Source organism: Leguminivora glycinivorella, chromosome 6 (assembly GCF_023078275.1).
Source record: "Leguminivora glycinivorella isolate SPB_JAAS2020 chromosome 6, LegGlyc_1.1, whole genome shotgun sequence".
Lineage (NCBI taxonomy): Eukaryota > Metazoa > Arthropoda > Insecta > Lepidoptera > Tortricidae > Leguminivora > Leguminivora glycinivorella.
In genome coordinates, this window is record NC_062976.1 from 9,289,130 (window position 1) to 9,307,921 (window position 18,792).

Genomic DNA, 18,792 nt, shown 5'->3' on the forward strand with positions numbered 1-18,792 from the left:
GCTAAGATATGTTTAAATTGTTTCAATATTTTGTTCGAGATGTTATCCCATCCAACTGCACAATTATCTCTTAGATCAGATATAATTCTAATTACTTCTGAGTCATCGGTTGGAAGCAGTACAAAAGACTTAGAGCTATGGTTAGTGGTCGCAGGAAAATAATGTGAGCTAGGGCTGTCCGACTGTCCATATATTTTGTCAGCTAAATTTTTGCCTACATTAACAAAATAATCATTAGCATAATTTGCAGATGAAAGTGGAGAGCTTTGTGTAGTTAATAAGGCAGAGGAGTCATTATTTTTTGGAGTAAATGCTAAGTTCTTTATTCGGTTCCAGACTTTTTTGGTATCCTTGCCAACCTTTTCAAGTTCACTTTTTTCGAAATTTGTTTTAATTTTTTTGAGGAGATCGTTGCAAAAATTTCGGTACCTTTTGTAAGTGATCTGTAATATAGAATTGTCCGGGTTTGATTTAGCTTTCAAATGTAGTCTGTCTCTATTCCGCATGCAGCGTATGAGCCCCGGAGTAATCCATGGTTTAATATTGTGCATTTTTTTGTTTGGCCGAGTGTACTTTGTGTTACGAGAGATGGCATTTTGTATGTTTTGTATTAGGTATGACATAGCAACATCAGCGTCAGCACAATTATAAACTGGGTCGTAGTCAATATTATTTAAATCTTTCTCGAGTTTATTGAAATTTGTTCTAGAAAATAAATGCTTGTGTTGCGATCTCACAGCCTTGAGGTTAAAGGTTAGTAGTACGGCGTTATGATCAGTGAGTGAAGAATTAGTAACTAATGTCAAAGATGGTATCTGGGATTTAAGCATGACATGGTCTAAGCAAGACCCGCTCTGATGCGTGGGAAGGGTATGAGCCGGGAGTAAGCCATGGTAGGAGCAGAAATTCAAGTATTCTTGGGTTGTTGGGTCTCTGCATTCTGGAAGAATGTTTATATTTATATCACCTATCAGGACAACATTTTTAGAAGATTCTAATGTGTGAAGTAGGGGGCTTAGGGAGTTTAGAAACCCGTCTATTTTTTTAAATGAAGGTGATCTATATATAGCTATTATGGTCATATCTGAGCCAATTTTTATAAGTAGGTTGTTACAGTCTTGTAAATTCGTCTCTTCAATCACGACATCGAGAGTTTTTTAGCGTAAACAACTACCCCGTCATTTTGGTTGTGATTAATTTTACTGCTGAAGGCTACATATCCGTCAAGGGCAGGCAGGTTGCCGCCGTTTTTAGTTAGCCAGCACTCAGTCAGCACAATTATGTCGCATTGGTGGTTAAGTCGTTGTAGTAAAACAGACAAATTATCTATATTTTTAAAGATACTACGAATATTTTGAGTTAGTATTGTTAGTGGTTTAGTATAGCCGGATAGACTTTGTTTGCAGCATTCAACATTACAATAATTAGAAGTTGATATTGAAAATGTATCTAAATCGCTAATTATAGTTGTATTCATTGATCTGAGTAATTAAAGTTATAAATGAAGCTAAAGAATAAATAAAATATATATATAACCTAGTATGTATACCTTGTGTGTAAAGTCAAGAAGCGATCTTAGGAGTGGCGCTCAGCAGGCGCCTTCATAATCTATAGAATTTATGTATCTCTGCTCAGCCTGTTTCTTGGCAGGACATTCAAGGTCACCTGTTTTGTGATTGTGGGGCTTCTTGAAAAATTTGCAGGTCGCACATCGGGGGGCTCCGCTTTTTTGAGCACTCGTTGTCCGAGTGCCCCAAGTCGCCGCAATACCCGCACGTGTTGTCTGCCTGCTTACAGGATTTCGCGGCGTGTCCAAACTGCTGGCATTTGAAGCATCTGGTGACAATGGTGAAATCTCTCACAGGGCAGGAAGACCAGTTGACGAAAACTCGACTTTGGGATACTAGGGCTTTGCGTATCAAGCTTGGAACTTCGATGACGTAGTTGACGGTCTCAGCATCTTTTTTCCCCGATTTATGGCTAAGTTTAATAGAGGCTAGGAACTTATCTCTGGTGGTATCCGTCAATTTATCGGCTAAATTTTGCTCGAAAATGCAGCTGAAAACCTCTTGTTCTGGCAGTGCAGTTGGTACGCCGACGATGACTATCCGGGGCCTGCGTTTACGGGGCTCATCGATGGTCAGGTCTGCAGGTGTTTTTTGAAACTGTTCCTTGAGCTTCTCTATATCAGCCTTGGATTCCGTGCTAATTATTACGCCGCCATTTTTAACCTTGCGTAAAGCTCTGACGTGAAGCTTCATCTGCTCAGGTTTAATAAGTTTTTGGACAAGGTTTTTTGTCTCCTCACTTGATTTCAACTTGTCAGTAGGGTAAATTGCTACTGAGCTCAAATTAGCGGGTTGGACCAGGTTTTTGGAGGTACATCTGACCATATCGGCGAAGGAGGGCGAGTTCGGGGAAGGAGAGCAGGTTTTCGAGGACTTCTCTATCGATTCCTGTAGGGCCTGGATACTGCACAATACTGTCTGGTTGTCTTTAAGGGAGTCAATAGTGTTGCGCTGCAGGCGAGCCGTCTGTTTCAGAGACTGATACAGGACTGCCATTTGAGATGTTCCTGAAGAAACTCCGCGGCAGATATCGTGTACACGACTTTTTTGGTCCGAGTTTAATTTTCCTTCCTTAGCAATGGCGCATATCTCCTTGAGGGACTTCTCGATGTACTTTATCCAGTGCTGTATATCATGCGTCGATAGTACTTGCTCTTGGTCGCTGGGCGCTAGCGCATTCTCTTCAACAGCGGGCGGCGGCACAGGGGTAGATGGAGGACTACGCTGTATTTTTGAACTCCTGCCAAAGGGGCTCTGGCCGTTACTATCCATTTCAATAAGTTATTTAGTTACTATTTAAACTAACATAGTCAATAAGTCTGCACAAACACGCGTGACACAGAAACGCACTTGATGCATTCGCGATCGCGATCTGGGGCAATATTTTTGCACACGATTTAATTTGCGAGAAACAATTATAGCACGTCCGTTCGCAACGACGAAACGTAGTCAATGATGTTTCTCTTTAAGAGCGGTGAACACTTCCGCGGAACGTGAGGCCAAGGTGTCGCTGGAAAATAAAAGATTTGTGGCGCTCCTAATATTACCGTCCGAAATTTTGTTTTCGATTGCCTTGATTTTGCTATTTATATTACAATTGCCTTGAATTAAAAATGGTGATTCCATGGACTCCGCAGGGTACCTGGGATGGAGTAAATTTTCTTTGATAATGGAGGCTAGAGTTCGATTTGATTTGTCACGAGGAATATTGCAATTTCTGTACATGAAAGTAAGCAAAGCCTCCCACGCGGATACATTATTGTCGGATACCACCTTAGCCACGCATTCCGTTAAACTCCGAGCTACCGCTACCCGAGCCCCTTTTGGTATTCGCTTAGCTATTTTAGTACCGGACTTTAGGGAGGCTAGCCTCGCGGGCAAGTCTGCTGGTGCTAAGGTTGACCTATTGAAAACAGATAAACCTTGTCTGTCGATACGAGTGGTAACTGTTAGAGGTGGGTCTATCCTGGGAACATGCGTCTTGATTAGATGGATTTTAAGCCCACGATCACCCTTATACAATTTTCGGTCTTGGCAAATGGGACATTCTACAAGTCTGGCTACCTCCTCGCTCATTATCACAAACACACGACACGACAGTTAAAATACCTAAAAAAAAAATAATGATTCTAATTAAACTAGGTACTTAAATACAAATTTACAACGGCATATAAAAAAAGTAAAAATAAAAATAAAGGCGAGAGATCTTGAAGCTATCACCTACTCAACCAAATGGTGTGCAGTTTGCAAGCTGCGTATTTCCTTGAGGCCGGTTCTGCGAGGTCTATTATGCACGTACGAGCACATCTCTGTAAGACGGCGTATTTAGTTTTACACAATGCACTAGCATAACTATCACTTCACAATCAGCACAACAAGACGGTTTATAATTGTATTTGCTAAAAATATTTCATATTTATAAACATTTCATTGCATGACATATTAGCTGTCAAAGCGCCTTAGAAGTCTTGCGAGGCAGTATTTAGGGTGCTCCGGCTACGGAAATAGCACCACGGAGGTTTGGCAGCGTGTTTTCTTCAGTAATGTATGCTTTGTGTGCTTGTCAAAGCAGGATAAAACGTAATAATTTATCACTTATCAGATAGGAAAATCCTAGGAAAAGTGTTAGTTTTGTGTTAGTTTGTAAGTGTGTAATTGGTGTATTTTTGTAATTATATATGTTTGTTAAGATTATGTAATTCAATAAATAAATAAAAAAAAAAAAAAAAGTCATACAATACATACATACATATAATCACGCCTGTATCCCATAAAGGGGTAGGCAGAGCACATGAACTACTAAGTTTCAGTGCCACTCTTGGCAAAAAGGGGTTGAAAGAAATCCAAATTGTAACATTGGAGTGACAGGTTGCCAGCCTCTCGCCTACGCCATACAATTTTAGTTATTAATGTTATTATGACACAGTTACCTACAGATGTAATCTTTCAGCTACAGTGGCATCTCTTCGAGCAGAAACACATTCATAGCATTATTTATTAAGTCAACTTGCAATTAACATTTAAACTATATAACTAGGTATAAACCGTATACACTATGTATACATAATGTATACATAATTAGTGTATATTGTGTTTTATGTCTACCAGTTTTGCAATTAACATTTAAACTAACTAGGTATAAACCGTATACACTATACATAATGTATACATAATTAGTGTATTGGGGTTAATCTCCTCGTGACCTATGTATACAGATACGATCGATTTAAATTTATGTAATAGGTCTCTATATTGATATAATTATGTAAGTAGTTTAAAGTCAATCGTCTTCATTTTGCAGTCAAAATGATAGAAATGAAATAGTTTTAGAACGAATTTAAGCCCTTTTATTCGAAAATTATAAAATAAGAAAACATTTTAATAAAATTAGAAAGAAACCGACTACACTTCGTATGTTGTATTGTGAGATATCTAATAGATTAACAATTACAATCTACCAGTAATGTATAAATAAAAAAAACGTACAAGATTCGATGACTAAAAAGATACTACTGCCAAAAAGAGTTCCCCATTCATGCGTAACGTTCTATTAATAACCTTAGATAGGTACTAAATTATCGTCTCATCAGGAAATATTGACACAGTGCGAGTGATCACTCATATTGTAAGGCCGTTTTCACATTATCCTATCCGATATCGGATGTAGGAAGGATGTAAAATGTAAGATTTATGCGCTTCCAGGTCTTCATTTATGTATTTAATAGATCACTATTACTAAAAAACGATATAGAACGCAAAAATTGCGGATTTAATGCCGATGGCACTTTCCTACAACAGTTTTTGTCCGAGGCACCATCGAACTGCCGATATCGGCAGGACGCTTCCGACATTTTTTGGCATGCCGGACCCCCCGCCAGTTGTCGGCCGATAATATTTGTTTGTGTGCGTATATAATGTATGTATACGTTTGTAGTAGTGTGCGTGACAAAAATGGCGTCTATTAAACAGCTGCTAATGATCGAAATTCAAAATAGTTGACAATTTCCATGGAAAAAAGAAGCTTGTAATGCATCGGTCCGAATTGCGGATACTAGTTTTTTCATCTTTTAGTAGATATAGTTGAATGTAAAATTATTTATTTTGCCTGACACTGAGTATTTTTTATGCTCGTTATTTTAATTTTACAATATAATATTTAGGACATAGTGCTTATAATTATTAAATATAAAACATTTTTTAAATATTTTTTGATACAAAATCATACTTCATTGATTTGGAACAATGCGTTTTATCGGACCGACATCCGACACTATCGGAAGCGTTTATCGGATGTAGGATGTCGGTCCGACATCCGATATCGGATCGGATAATGTGAAAACGGCCTAAACCTTTCATCTATTTATAGCCGATCTCATACGAAAAACAAAAACGTTTTTGAAGGTCAAAATAGTATTTTATACAATCGTGATATAATACAAAGCTTTTCAGTCGAGTACCATGTTTAGGCCACGAAGCTTGCTGAGTGGCCTAATAGTACGGTACGAGAGTGAAAAGCTTAATTATATCACTATTGTATACAATACTTTTTCTACGAGTCATCATCTTCATCATCAATGGACGGAAATATCATCATTCATGCAAGTTAAAATTAATGTTAATAGAGTCGTTCACCGTTGTATCAACTTCGAATTACCTAGCAACCAATTGTTTGTAATAACCGTCTCTGATTAGCCGATAACGCGACAGATAAAAAAAAATGTGTTTCAGATGCAGGAAAATTTGCCAGGTATCGCAAATTAGTATAGAAATTGTATAAAGTTCTATTTTTGAAATTATTACAGTTAACTAAAGTCAACTATAATGAGCTTATTATAATTGAGTTGGAACTGCCATAGAGTATCCAACACTGAAAAGTTAGCACTTATAGTTTAGTCTATGGTGTCCTAATTGACAGATTACAGTCGACAAGTAGAAAAACGTTTTTATACTTCGTCAGTGACAAACAGGCCTACGCCAGTAAAAAATCGCCTTATGCAACTAAATCCTTCAGTGTGTTGAGTAATGTTTCACCCATCTAGGTGATAATAAAAATATTCAGCTATCATTATTTAACATTAGTAATATTTTAGTTCCCTCCACAAAATATCAGTTCTTTTGAGTTAATAGGTATATTTTATTGACCGATATTTTAGCCGTCTGTCTGGCTTCCGCAATTTGAAACTTCCAGTTTTCACAACACCTATCAAATGTTAATTCAACATAACTAAAATTATTTATTTACACCCAATGGTATTCGCGAAACTAACAATATTTTCTAGTTTTATGGAAAAGTGTGCGTCTGCTAATACTCACTTGATGAAACAAATCACCAGTAGGTAAACCAGAAGCACTACAAAATTACTGATTTCGTTAATCACATTCTGATAAATACTCCATACTGCACGTGTCATTTTTCTTGCATTTTCCTGTCCTTCTAAACCCGCTTTTTAACTAAGATGTATCCGGTTTCAACTACATTTAACCGATCGATGAGTAATTTCTTGTATTTTATGATTAATTTTATGGTCGATACTTTTTAATTTGAAATACCGATTATCCGAACCACTTCCAAGATGAAAAGATTTTAGTAGTTTATTTCGCATGTCGTGAACGAACATTGAGGGCTTCAATGACAATGTTCAATTGTGCATGTGCAATACAAATGTGTAAAATGTTTCAGCGAAATTGGTCATGATTTACATTTTTACTGTCCAAAGGTTGACTGGTAGAGTATCAATCTTAATAAAGAGATATTCAACTTGCCTTTTGTTCGTTAGTCTTTTCATTGCATGCCATAAAAATTATATAAGTTAAATACACCTCACACTATACATCAAAATTAGGATTATTAATACAATTCAAATACCTAAGTACCTTTTATATCGACACCTTCAACATCAAAAAACCTAGACAAATTGTACTTTACCCCGTATTTCAGCTAGTCGGACACTAATCTCTACTCGCTTCCAAAAATACTAAATGTCGCCCAAAAGTAATGAGAAAGCCATTGTTTACATTTATTTAATCAAGACGAGCGAAATCACGCAACACACGATCGCATAGCAACCTACGACTCACCTCTACAGTAACCTATATAATGACGGGACGGGACGACTTTTTTTTAGTTATTCAGCTCACTATAAAATTGCATCACACTCGCCAATTTCTGAGTTTCCGGCGGGATTCGAGAGGATTTTACTAACAAATCTCGCTCAAACATCCTCAGCCTTTTGAAGGGTTACACCGAAAACTATCCAAGGAAAGAATTTCTGAATAATCTAGCCATAAAATCTATATAGTTACTAACATAGTATGTATTACTTTTTATGACGCCAATGAAATTTATAGGAAACAAATAAAACTTTCGATTCGTAAATTAAAAAATTTGTTGTAGAAAATTTACCTAATGTCAAATATGGCTGGGACCTTTTCTATTTTTATTTCCACAATAATTAAAGCGGTTTAAAGGTTGTACAATACGTGATACTCAAAAGTCAGGTACAGATACGCTACTGCTGAATATTCGTGCTGAATGTACCTATAGATATCCTGAACAAGTTAGAGGTTTGCCCTACTGCCCTACACAAAGTACCAAAGTACCTACTACCTCCTTGGAACTTGTATGTACACTCCTTTTTGTTATGTAGGTACTTAACACAGCACACAGCAAAAGGGAGAGTACAAGCAATACAAGTTTCTAATGGGTTGGCAACGCGCATGTGACACTTCTTGAGTTGCAGGCGTCCATAGGTTACGGTAGTGCTTTCCATCAGGCGGGCCGCATGCTTGTTTGCCACCGACGTAGTCTGCGAAAACCTACGCACCTACGGGGAATAATAAATGACAGTATAAAATAGCCAGACACCTTTTTAGTTAAAATTCAGTCAACTAATTATTGGTATTTAAATGGAATCACAAGGCACTACGATTTGTTTACTGATATTGTCCTTACAACCTAAAATATGAATATCAAAAGTTTTGCCTATAATAATCTCACCCATTAGTAAACCACAACATAAAAGGGAATTATTTGTAGCGCATAATTAAATTAATACATTAAATAACCCTATTATTATATTAGGCACCTACTACTACCGATGTAAGTTGTTGTTGTGTATTTATAACTTTGTTTAGTAAACTAATTTATAAACCATGAATTAAAAATACTGATATATAAGTACATAGAAAATCTATGTTTTCTGCTAGTACATATAAATCATTCCGAAACCTCGATGTATGATTTAGACATCAGCATCACTAAGCAGGTACCTAGAGCTACCTTGTGTTTTAACGTTTGATTCGGTGCAGTTAGTAATTAGTTTGACCTACGTACCCAAATACCTGTAGGTCAGGACAAAGTACGAAAAGTATGTACTTATTACTGATTTATTAACAAAACTTCATTGAATTCGATATTAGGTGTCTACGTCTACAACTCTAAATAATAACATAAATAAAATAATATTTACTGGCGTCGTTAATTACTAGTTTTAGAATATTACACAAATACCTAGCCTAGACCAATATTTAAGTAGATATAATGTTCTTACGGACCTACAAGTACTTTTCGCCTTAGTTAAAACAAACAACTACCTCTCCACCTGTATTCCGGAAGTTGAATTGCAAACACATACCTATGTACAATGTCTTGCCAATCACACAAGGGCGAGCAGAACTGTCCGCAACATTACTGCCACTCCATAACCGCATCTCAAGCAACTTTCACTCCACAAACTCCGAGAACAAACACTAAATCCGACGCGGGACACTACATTCATCAAAAAACTTCACTCGAAATTCCCGCTTGACGAACGTCAATGTCATCAACTTATTACAGTGCGCACAGCACACGTTACAGAGACTTCAGGAGGTTAATATTTCACACGCGATTTTTAATAACAAAAGTCCGATAATATCGGCAGATGTTTACAGTTGGCATCCACCGCGGCGGAGGCCAGCTACATTATGAATCGAGGCGGCGTTCATACGACAGAATGTATTCAAGTTTTATAGAAGACAACGTGCACTTTGACCGCTGTCTTGTGTCGCGAGTCGCGAATAAACACAACTACTACCGCGCCATCTAGTTTAGTTTAGAGTAACTATTAACTGAGCACTGCTTTACCGACAGGGAAATCCATGGGAAATGGAAAATCAACATTGACACTATATTGACACGACACTGCTGAAGTTTTTATTTACAGGAATTAGGTTGTTTTATATTTACATGGATTGAATATCTTATTTCCGATTATTTAAGAATTGTGTCCATTTACTCCAATCAAAATATCTATCCACTAGAAAATGCCGCCAAAAGAGCCCGTCAAAAAACCTCCACCGCCGATTATACGTCCACCAATAAGTGACTCCAGTCTTGTTTTCTTACCCGATAATATTTTAGAAGGTATTACTTTACATTATAATTATATATAAGTTTCACCAATTGCTAACATATTTGTAGATAATTTTAGTCTCCCTCAGCAAAAAGTAAAACATAACTGTTTAATACCCATACATTCAAGGGGCAATAACCCGCTGGTCAGTTCAGGCAGCCTAGCCAAATGACAATCGTTCCGAGTTGACTTAGATGATGATCGAAAGGCAGTTTGGCTCTGTCGCGCCTATCCGGAAGAGCGAGAGATACGATATTATCTTAGTGCGGTTTGTGCATTTGGCTACGTACGCTATACAGAATAAATAAGTAATTAAAGTCTTCATATGGTTACAAACATTAATATTTCACAGATATTTATATTTAAATAATAAATTAAATTAAAACCATACAAATTTGTGAAACGCAGCATTGTGTGAATAAACTGAAAATCGGTCTGAATAAGAATGTCGTCAAACGTGCCCAAAGTCCAAACTTTATCATGTACTTTTTGTTTATCACCTAGTTGTCCTAGTCCTAGGCGACTCGAAACTGTGTCAGTCCAATGCATAAAATGTACCTATGTACTTATGTGTCCAAAACAATATCGTGTGTGTTCTAAAAGTAAAATCTTGAACTTTGCGCGAGTTTCTAGGCACAAGAGTTAAATAATTGATTAAAACGTAATTTTTTCCACCGACATCAACGAGAGGAAAATACTAACTGTATTTTTACAAAGTCTAACTGAACGTTATTGAACATAAATGATCAATGATGATTGATCATTTTAAAGTAAATTCTATCAGCCAACATGAGGTAACAAGAGAGAGAGAGAGCAGCAATTATTTATAATACTTATGAGGTAAAATACCCCATAATGGACGGTGATGCCATTATGGACAAAAAAACACAAATCCTTAAAAATAAGTATCTAAAATAAGTTTCTAAAAACTGACGGCTATGTACCATAAACTAGAGTTGTAGAGCTGTTTCATTTTGAAGTTTCAATTAATTCTGTTATTTCTGAAGGATTTGGCGACAAGATAAAATTCACCAGTTTACTGAAAAAATTTCAAGACGAATTCTTAGTAATGTTGCTAAGAGAGTTGAGTTCATGTATAAAATAATAAAAAAATAATACACTGTGTAAACTTGAATGCGTTTTACTTACTGCATTAAGCATGAGATAAGGTATAAAACATACTAGTTTGTTGCTCCAAAGATATAAAGAAATGGCGTTATTTTGCGAGTGTCCATTACTGGACCCGAAAAACTGCGTACCTCCTATGATGGACAAGGAACAATTTACAAAAGCAAAAATTACAAGAAACAATCCTATGTTAAAATAACCCAAACTAATTTTATTTGGGGTATATAAAATTGACTCATTGAGTATCAGTTGGCTTAAAAAATAAAATTTTAAACTTATTTCACTGTCCATAATGGGGGATCCATTACTGGAGAACTGCCGTCCATAATTGGAGAAAAAACACCTAGTTTTAATTTTTTAACTATGAAGAAAGCAATAGGAGTATCTATTCTGCAATACGCTTGAAATGTAAAAGAAGGATAGGACATTCAAGATTTAACACGCTTAGCGGTAGAATTTTTACATTTATCAGTGAAATATCAAAAACAGGCGAATTTTTTTCTTATACTGTCCATGATTGGGTCCGTTACCTTGTAGCTTTAAACAATATTTAGAACCAATCTTTACAAACAGGTATGAGGTAAATAAGGATTTCGAAATAAAATATGCAGATATTCGGTTGCAAAGGATTTATTGATTGTAACGCTGGTACCTTTTTTCAAGGTTTCCAAGGACGTCTTGAAACTGGTGTCGACTGGACTCACGAAGCCCTAGCTCGAAGGTTTCATCGATCGAAATGCCTAAGAGAGGAAATACCTACAACACCTTTAGCGAAGGACTTCAGAACAGGATTCAGAAAAGTATCCTCAGCGGATTTTTGGATGAAAACTCTCCTATTAGTCTTCAAGACCAATGGGAGATAATTTTACCATTAACTCAATGGGATATAAATAGGTTTAGCAATGAAGAAGGGAAGGTTTGCTACCACAGTGTGAACTGTATAACGGATAATGTTGAGCGGCTTATAAAGAGAGCAGTTAGGGTTGGAGATCGTGGCCTTTTGAAAAAAGAATTAAAGGAGGTTCCGATGTTGAGAATTTTCGACTCAGAGGTTAGTGTTTACAGCTTAGAATAGAGATAGGTTTTCTGCAAGTAATGGCAAACAAATAACTCGAACGTAACACAAGACGAACTTTGCATTTCGGTTAGTTTTTACATCATTAGTATAAGTAGATTCTATAAAATCTTAGTTATTTACTTCAGACGGTCTCTTAAAAAGACGTAGGTATTTATCCAATTTGCAAGACCGAATGACCTCTTATGATAATCATTACGTGAACAGTTTTCTACGGAACGCTAAAAAGTAGCCTAGACCGAATACGTCAGAACCTCCTTAGAATTATAATGATCATTGTAATTCTAAGGAGGTTCTGACGTATTCGGTCTTGGCTACTTTTTATCGAGTATTCCTCTATACAGATAACCGACTTAGACAGCGGCCTCTCTGAATTCACCAAACTGGTAACATTGAACCTGTGCGGAAACTACATCGGTGACATCGATCCCGCATATCTTCCTCCAGGACTGAAACTGCTCGAGCTCCAAGCGAATCGGATATCGAAGACTGAAACGTTCGCGGAATACTTACCGTCAACCTTGCTGTATTTGGGCTTGGCTAGGAATTTATTGACAAACGGTAATCCATTTAGACAATGGCTACGTTTGTAAAGTCACTCGTAGTTTTGACGGGATGTGATTATTAACAATTCTATGCTAAATACGCATACCTAATTAGGTAAAAATTTACGGAGCAGCTAGCTATTCCAATTTTAGTCAAGTCAACAGGTATTAATGCCTTTTGGTAAAAGCTTCTTAATTTTAAAGTTTTCTCAATTAAGTATAATAATATTCTGTACTTAATTATATATTTTTATATTGTTTTGTATTTTACTTTTATATTAAGGCTGCTTTAAAAAAAACGTCAAAGAATGTAAAATTGGTAGTTTTAGTCGGCGAAATACTACACTTTCCGTTATTTAATAGATTTATTTAATTCAAGTTTTTTACTTCAATATATAGGTAATAAGATAAAATAATCACTTTATTGTGCACAACAGATATACAGTTAATTACTACTTATAGTACTTAGTACGAAGTATAATAGCAGTAATACTCGTTATGATTAAACTTGCGTATAAAAAACAAATTACATAAAATAAAATGTTAAATAATTTTAAAACAATTATTACTACATATATATAAAAAAAAAAGGTAGGAAGGATACCTAAAGGAACCCGTTCTGGGCCATGCCGGGTCCAAAGGTCCCCATCACGCTAGCAGCGTTACCCCGCTGTATGGCGATGGAGACCTGTTCGACAAGCCATGACTCAGAACGGGGATCTTTTGTTTTCTCCCTGAGGCGCTTTCCGATCTCTCGGAAGAGTTCACGCGCCTCCCTTCCCCAGGGCCCGGCTGTCTCAACCGCGAAGGGCACGAAGTCATAAGTGGCTTCCAAGGCAGAGTACTTCAGGCGTTTGTTTTTGGCGGCAGTCTCTGCTGCTGAGCCTGCCGTCTTAACTGTGTGTCTGATATGGGATGCAGCAAATGTACTCACACACGTTGCATCCCATATAAGACACCGCCCTCTCTGCCAGGGAACCAGCGTCAGCCCGTCGGGACGTTTGCCATCGGTTCGAGACAAACCTGGCGGTTCCAGGAGGCACGGAACACTTACCGAGAGCATCGCACGACGAATTATTTCGTTTATCGAGTGGTGCCTGGGGAAACGATCGGCGCAACGTAGGCAGCTGAGTCCGTGGTGGCCGTTCTCCAAGTTTCAGTTAGAGCATCTTATTATCTTGATTTTTATGAGACTAGATTTTTGAAAACTAACTCACTAAATTAATTATGAATTTTTCTCTAATGCACGTTTAGAAAAACTTACGTATAGAGCTTAATTAGTCGATCTTATTTGTAAAATTTGGACAATTTTGAATACTAAAACAGGTAAATTTATAATTTGTATATCCTGTACTACAATCTTCTCAGACTACATTTTTATTATAAGGTTTTGAAAAAGAGTAAACGAGGCTAAGACGAATTCAATTTTTTTCAGAAATCACCTAAAATTAAATGACAATTTCTTTGGAAATCTACATCACATCGAAGTAATTTTTCTACTTCTGCAACGTTTACTTAAATTGTTGTTATGCCTTAGTGATTATAAATTGCTGTTATTTATTTTTGTCAATTTTTTGAAGACGAGCCTTCACCGGCACAATTATTAACACTTTTGGACATTTTCTCATATTTTGTTAGACTGAGTAGAAAAAGTCCTATAATGTGATAGATATTTGTAAACTACTCGCAGAGCCCTTTACTTAATTTGATACCACACATGGTATGATCAAGCGCTCGGTTGCGATTTCACTGTTTTTCACACGAAAGCCCTCTTAATATTGTAAATAACCTAATCTAAAATTGAAAATGAACAAGGATATTCTGCAAAGACATTTTTTTTTTCAGATAGTCTACAAGGATTACCGAGACTACCACGAGTTATCACAACTTTAGACTTGTCGGACAACGACATCTATAATCTTGACACTGTACTAGATGGAGTGGGTACGCTGCCGTATCTCAAGGCATTATCGCTCGCTGGCAACCCGTGTTCGGTAAAGTACTAACATGGCGCATTTCGTAGTTAGAGCATTTTCTGATAGATGGCGCTAGTAATCTCAATGCTACTATAAACTCTATTACCTATTTATTCTAACCACCGAGCAAAACCATAGTAGACTTATATCAGCATGGTCATTGATAAGGTAATATACTACATGTTCCCAGACTGGGCAACATCATCTTCCTTCCAGGTCCAAAAACTGTGCATAAGCATGGCTTCCACAATATCAGGCACTCAAACTCAGAGGACATACTGCGAAATACCATGGCCTCTTCCTTTTCGATTGATAGAATAGCAGATTTAAAAACTTTAATTTTTCTGGGTAGGTAGGTATTTGCTCATTTATTGGTATGTTCGCTAAAAGTTCTTTGATTGTATATTCAAGGTATGTATGGGCTACAGCTCCATAATTACCACGAGACTACCGACCCTGCAATGGCTGGACTCCCGAGAGATCCTGCCTACGGATAGACCTGAGGATTTCTGGGAACCACACCCTGATGACTACCGGTCCAATTACTTCAACTTTACTGTACTGCGAATCATGTCTATACCTCAGCCTCCGAAACCTGAAAAGGTATAATAAATTCGAAATAAATCGTTACTACACAATTCTACTTACAAATCGGTCCGGGCCCTTCTCGTGCTAATTATATAATGTGCTCAGACTCAACTGCCAAGGAGTGGAATTCCTTGCCGGCGGATATATTTCCGAGGTCATATAACCTGGCAACCTTCAAATCTAGGGTGAACAGGCATCTTCTGGTCGAGCTCACTCCATCGTAGGTCACGTCTTTGCCTTTGGCTAGTCTGTGGCAAAGAGTAAGCCCATTTTTAATAGAAAAAACACCCGACAAAATATTCTTAATTTTTGTAATATTTGCTTCCTACCAACTTACTTAAATGTGTAAAGTTGTTTTCGTTAGGTAAAGTCTTTACAGGGCAGAATATTTAATTTAATAAATGTAAAAATTTCAATTCAAAGGGTGCCACCACGACGTTCCACGTAGAACTAGAGCTGCCACTCTTGGACTCTAAGCGAAGGAACTTCCTGATGTTCAGGCGCAACGAGTCTTTGAGAGAAATGCTGCCTCCGCCTGAGTATGAGTCAGAGCTGTTGTTGGGACTAAAAACGCTGCCGTCAGTTGCGGGGCCCAGTAGAACAGACATAGTAGGTAAGGTAGCTATGCATATAGTTATTTATCTTTATGTATGTATGTTTATGTATTTTTAACCGACTTCAAAAAAGGAGGAGGTTCTCAATTCGACTGAATGTTTTTTTTTTTTTTTTTTTTTTTTTTTGTATGTATGTTCCTCGATATCTCCGAGAATTGTGGACCGATTTTCAAAATTTTTTTTTTTGATCGAACGGGTATAACCCCGAGATGGTCCCATTGGCACCAAGTCAGGGTCTGATGATGGGATCCTGGAGAAATCGAGGGAACTCTTCAAATGTTATAGGCACATGTAATTATGTTTTTAGTGTATTTTTCAAAGGTAAACCAGTATTTACGCCTGATGGTAATAATTTTATGTGGCTGAGCTGATGATGGAAGGTCAACTCCTCAATGGTTAGGAGTTAAAGGATAATTCTTTCACTAGTGTACATGTATTCGGACTGATACGTATAATATCAATAGGAACCACTAAAAATCAACAAATAAATAAACTTTTTAACAAAAAATAAAACCGCCTTCAAAAATAAGCGCGTTACAAAACACGGAGAAACTAAAAAGCAAAAAATAATAAACCTTTGAATTCTCTTGTCGTATTGCAATAATCTAAACATCCAAATTATAAACAAATCAATTATTTTTGGAGTCGGTGCCAGCCTACGTATGGTTGGGTGGGGCAAACAGGCAATAGCAAGGCGACGAACAGGTCTGGTACCGACTGCAAAAATAATTGATTTGTTTATAATTTGGATGTTTAGATTATTGCAATACGACAAGAAATCTGAATTCAAAGGTTTATTATTTTTTGCTTTTTAGTTTCTCCGTGTTTTGTAACGCGCTTATTTTTGAAGGCGGTTTTATTTTTTGTTAAAAAGTTTATTTATATATTTTTTTAGTCTGTATTGTGCGATAAGTTTATTTCTTCAAATTTGTTGACACCTATACTGACATAATGTACATTTATCAATTTCGGCTACCTTAAGGTTGTCTGGAAGAAATCGCTCTTTAGCGATAAGACCGCCTGTTGTTTACCTTTGTTCGTGTTGATTCCTTGTTTGTATTGTTGTATTTTATCAAGGTGTGCAAAAGAGTATTTGTATTGTATTGTATCTTTATTTAGATGCTTGGAAACGTGCTGCAACTGCATGCTGCAAATAGATGCGCAGTTCATTAGTTAACCGTTTCTGCGCGGATGACACAAGAAGCGTGTCATAAACATTTTACGATTTTTAGGCGTGTTTTTTTTTAATTGACTTAAGTTTTTCGCCGTAACTGCGTAAAGTTTTCGAAAATCGAACACACAAGTCACGCAACCAATCGGTTAAGTAAAAGTTAGGTGCGCATTCTGCAGCTATCTGTATACGCACCCGAGCATCACCAACGTAGGCAGGGTCGGTTGCACCAAACCGACTATACCCATTAAATCTTGCGCTAAATATTATTGTAGGAGAAGATTTCATAGTTCACTGCTGAGTAACGTGAAACTGGATATTGATCTTCCATTTGAAAACATTGTGGACGCAATAAAACAATTTGATGGTCACTTAAAGTGTAATACCTACTTTACTATCTTCTGAATCTTGAGTTGAATCTTGCTCTAGCTTATAATTATCATGTCCGTGTTGTCTACAGCTGAATAGCAATTAATCTACCTTATCGAAAAATACTTTTGCTACTATTTCTGTTATGCTTGCCAGTCAGTATTTAAATATTGAAATATATTAACAGAACTTGAAACAACCACACATGAATCTGACGTATACGCCCGCCTGGTACCCAAAGAGTCCAGAGAAATCCTTAATTACACCGTCTTCGAAAGCAACAAATTGCAGTGGAATAAAATGATGAATTTCCAAGAGCCGACGGTCAGGATCTTCTGTCCGAACCTCGTTGCCTTGAGGGATACCTTTCAAACGGTGGTTACGTTGAGACTGGTATATACTGTGGTGAGTTGTGCCATTATTCTTCTTCGTTTTAGAGTCGACTAGGGCAGGATCTACTCCTGAGATTATCAACCATACCGTCTTTGAAAACAACAAAGTGCACTGAAACAACATTATGACTTTCCAAGAGCCGACAGTCAGGAATCTTCTGTTGGAACCTCAACGGTCCCTAGCGGCAACGACCATAAATTTGCCTCGTTGTTACACCTTTTAGAATTGACCCCCTTATATAGATATAACTGTTTCATATACATATTGATTTTAGATAATGGGCAAACAAGGTAAACCGGAAAAGGTGCGTAAAAGCGCTACAACGCTCAAGCAACCTCCGGGCGAATCCCGAGTAGTCCTCGCCACCATCCGCTGTGCCTTGAGAAACCCGGACTGGAGTCAGCCCTTCCAGCATTTTCACTGGGACGACTCGCTCGGCACCAATGATGCGATACATTGGGGCGATGGGGACCTTGCGGTAACAATACAGTTTAGCCTGATTATGAATTATATGCATGTGACTACAAGTAGCGGCAGGAAACTCTAGCGTTGACCGTTATCGTCCAGAAGTAAAATACAGGTCTCACAGGGGCGAAGAGTATGCGTCCCCAAGCGCAGCTATCCCCTCCACATTTCACTCAGCGCTAAACTTACGTGCCGCTATCTCCGTAAATCAGAAAAATATTTGTTGTTATATGTTGTAGAGATATTAAAATGTTCATTTTATTTTTCATATTCAGATTCTACAGTATTCTCAAGGTCCGCCGAAAGCGGCCAAAGGGAAACCAGAAGCGGACACGTTGATTTCCAAGCAGCCGGTTCCTGACAATCTGACTTGCCACTTCAGCTTCGGAATTGATGCTATCCGGTTCTAAAAAACACGAAAACAAACCTCATCAAAATAAACACTTGACAATTTAAATTCGTGCCTATATCCTTTATTTTGACCTACCAGTCGGCAACAGCTCATTA

General features: G+C 37.3%; 2 protein-coding genes across 3 annotated transcripts in view; one reads left to right on the forward strand and one right to left on the reverse strand.

The window, feature by feature from the left end:
• Positions 1–9,606, reverse strand: part of LOC125226920 (sodium-coupled monocarboxylate transporter 1-like) — a 46,491-nt gene extending 36,885 nt beyond the window's left edge. For both annotated transcript variants that reach the window (XM_048131101.1, XM_048131100.1), the window contains exon 1: positions 9,203–9,606. The gene's annotated coding sequence lies outside the window, so the exon portion shown is untranslated. The remainder of the gene's footprint in view (positions 1–9,202) is intronic.
• A 153-nt stretch (positions 9,607–9,759) lies between these two features.
• Positions 9,760–18,756, forward strand: LOC125226915. Its single transcript, XM_048131094.1, has 10 exons — positions 9,760–9,779; positions 9,870–9,972; positions 11,753–12,140; positions 12,509–12,725; positions 14,555–14,703; positions 15,097–15,288; positions 15,697–15,886; positions 17,615–17,832; positions 18,095–18,298; positions 18,561–18,756. The coding sequence occupies exons 3-10, from the start codon at positions 11,826–11,828 to the stop codon at positions 18,693–18,695; spliced, it is 1,620 nt and encodes a 539-aa protein (XP_047987051.1). The 5' UTR covers positions 9,760–9,779; positions 9,870–9,972; positions 11,753–11,825; the 3' UTR covers positions 18,696–18,756.
• The last annotated feature ends 36 nt before the right edge of the window (positions 18,757–18,792 follow it).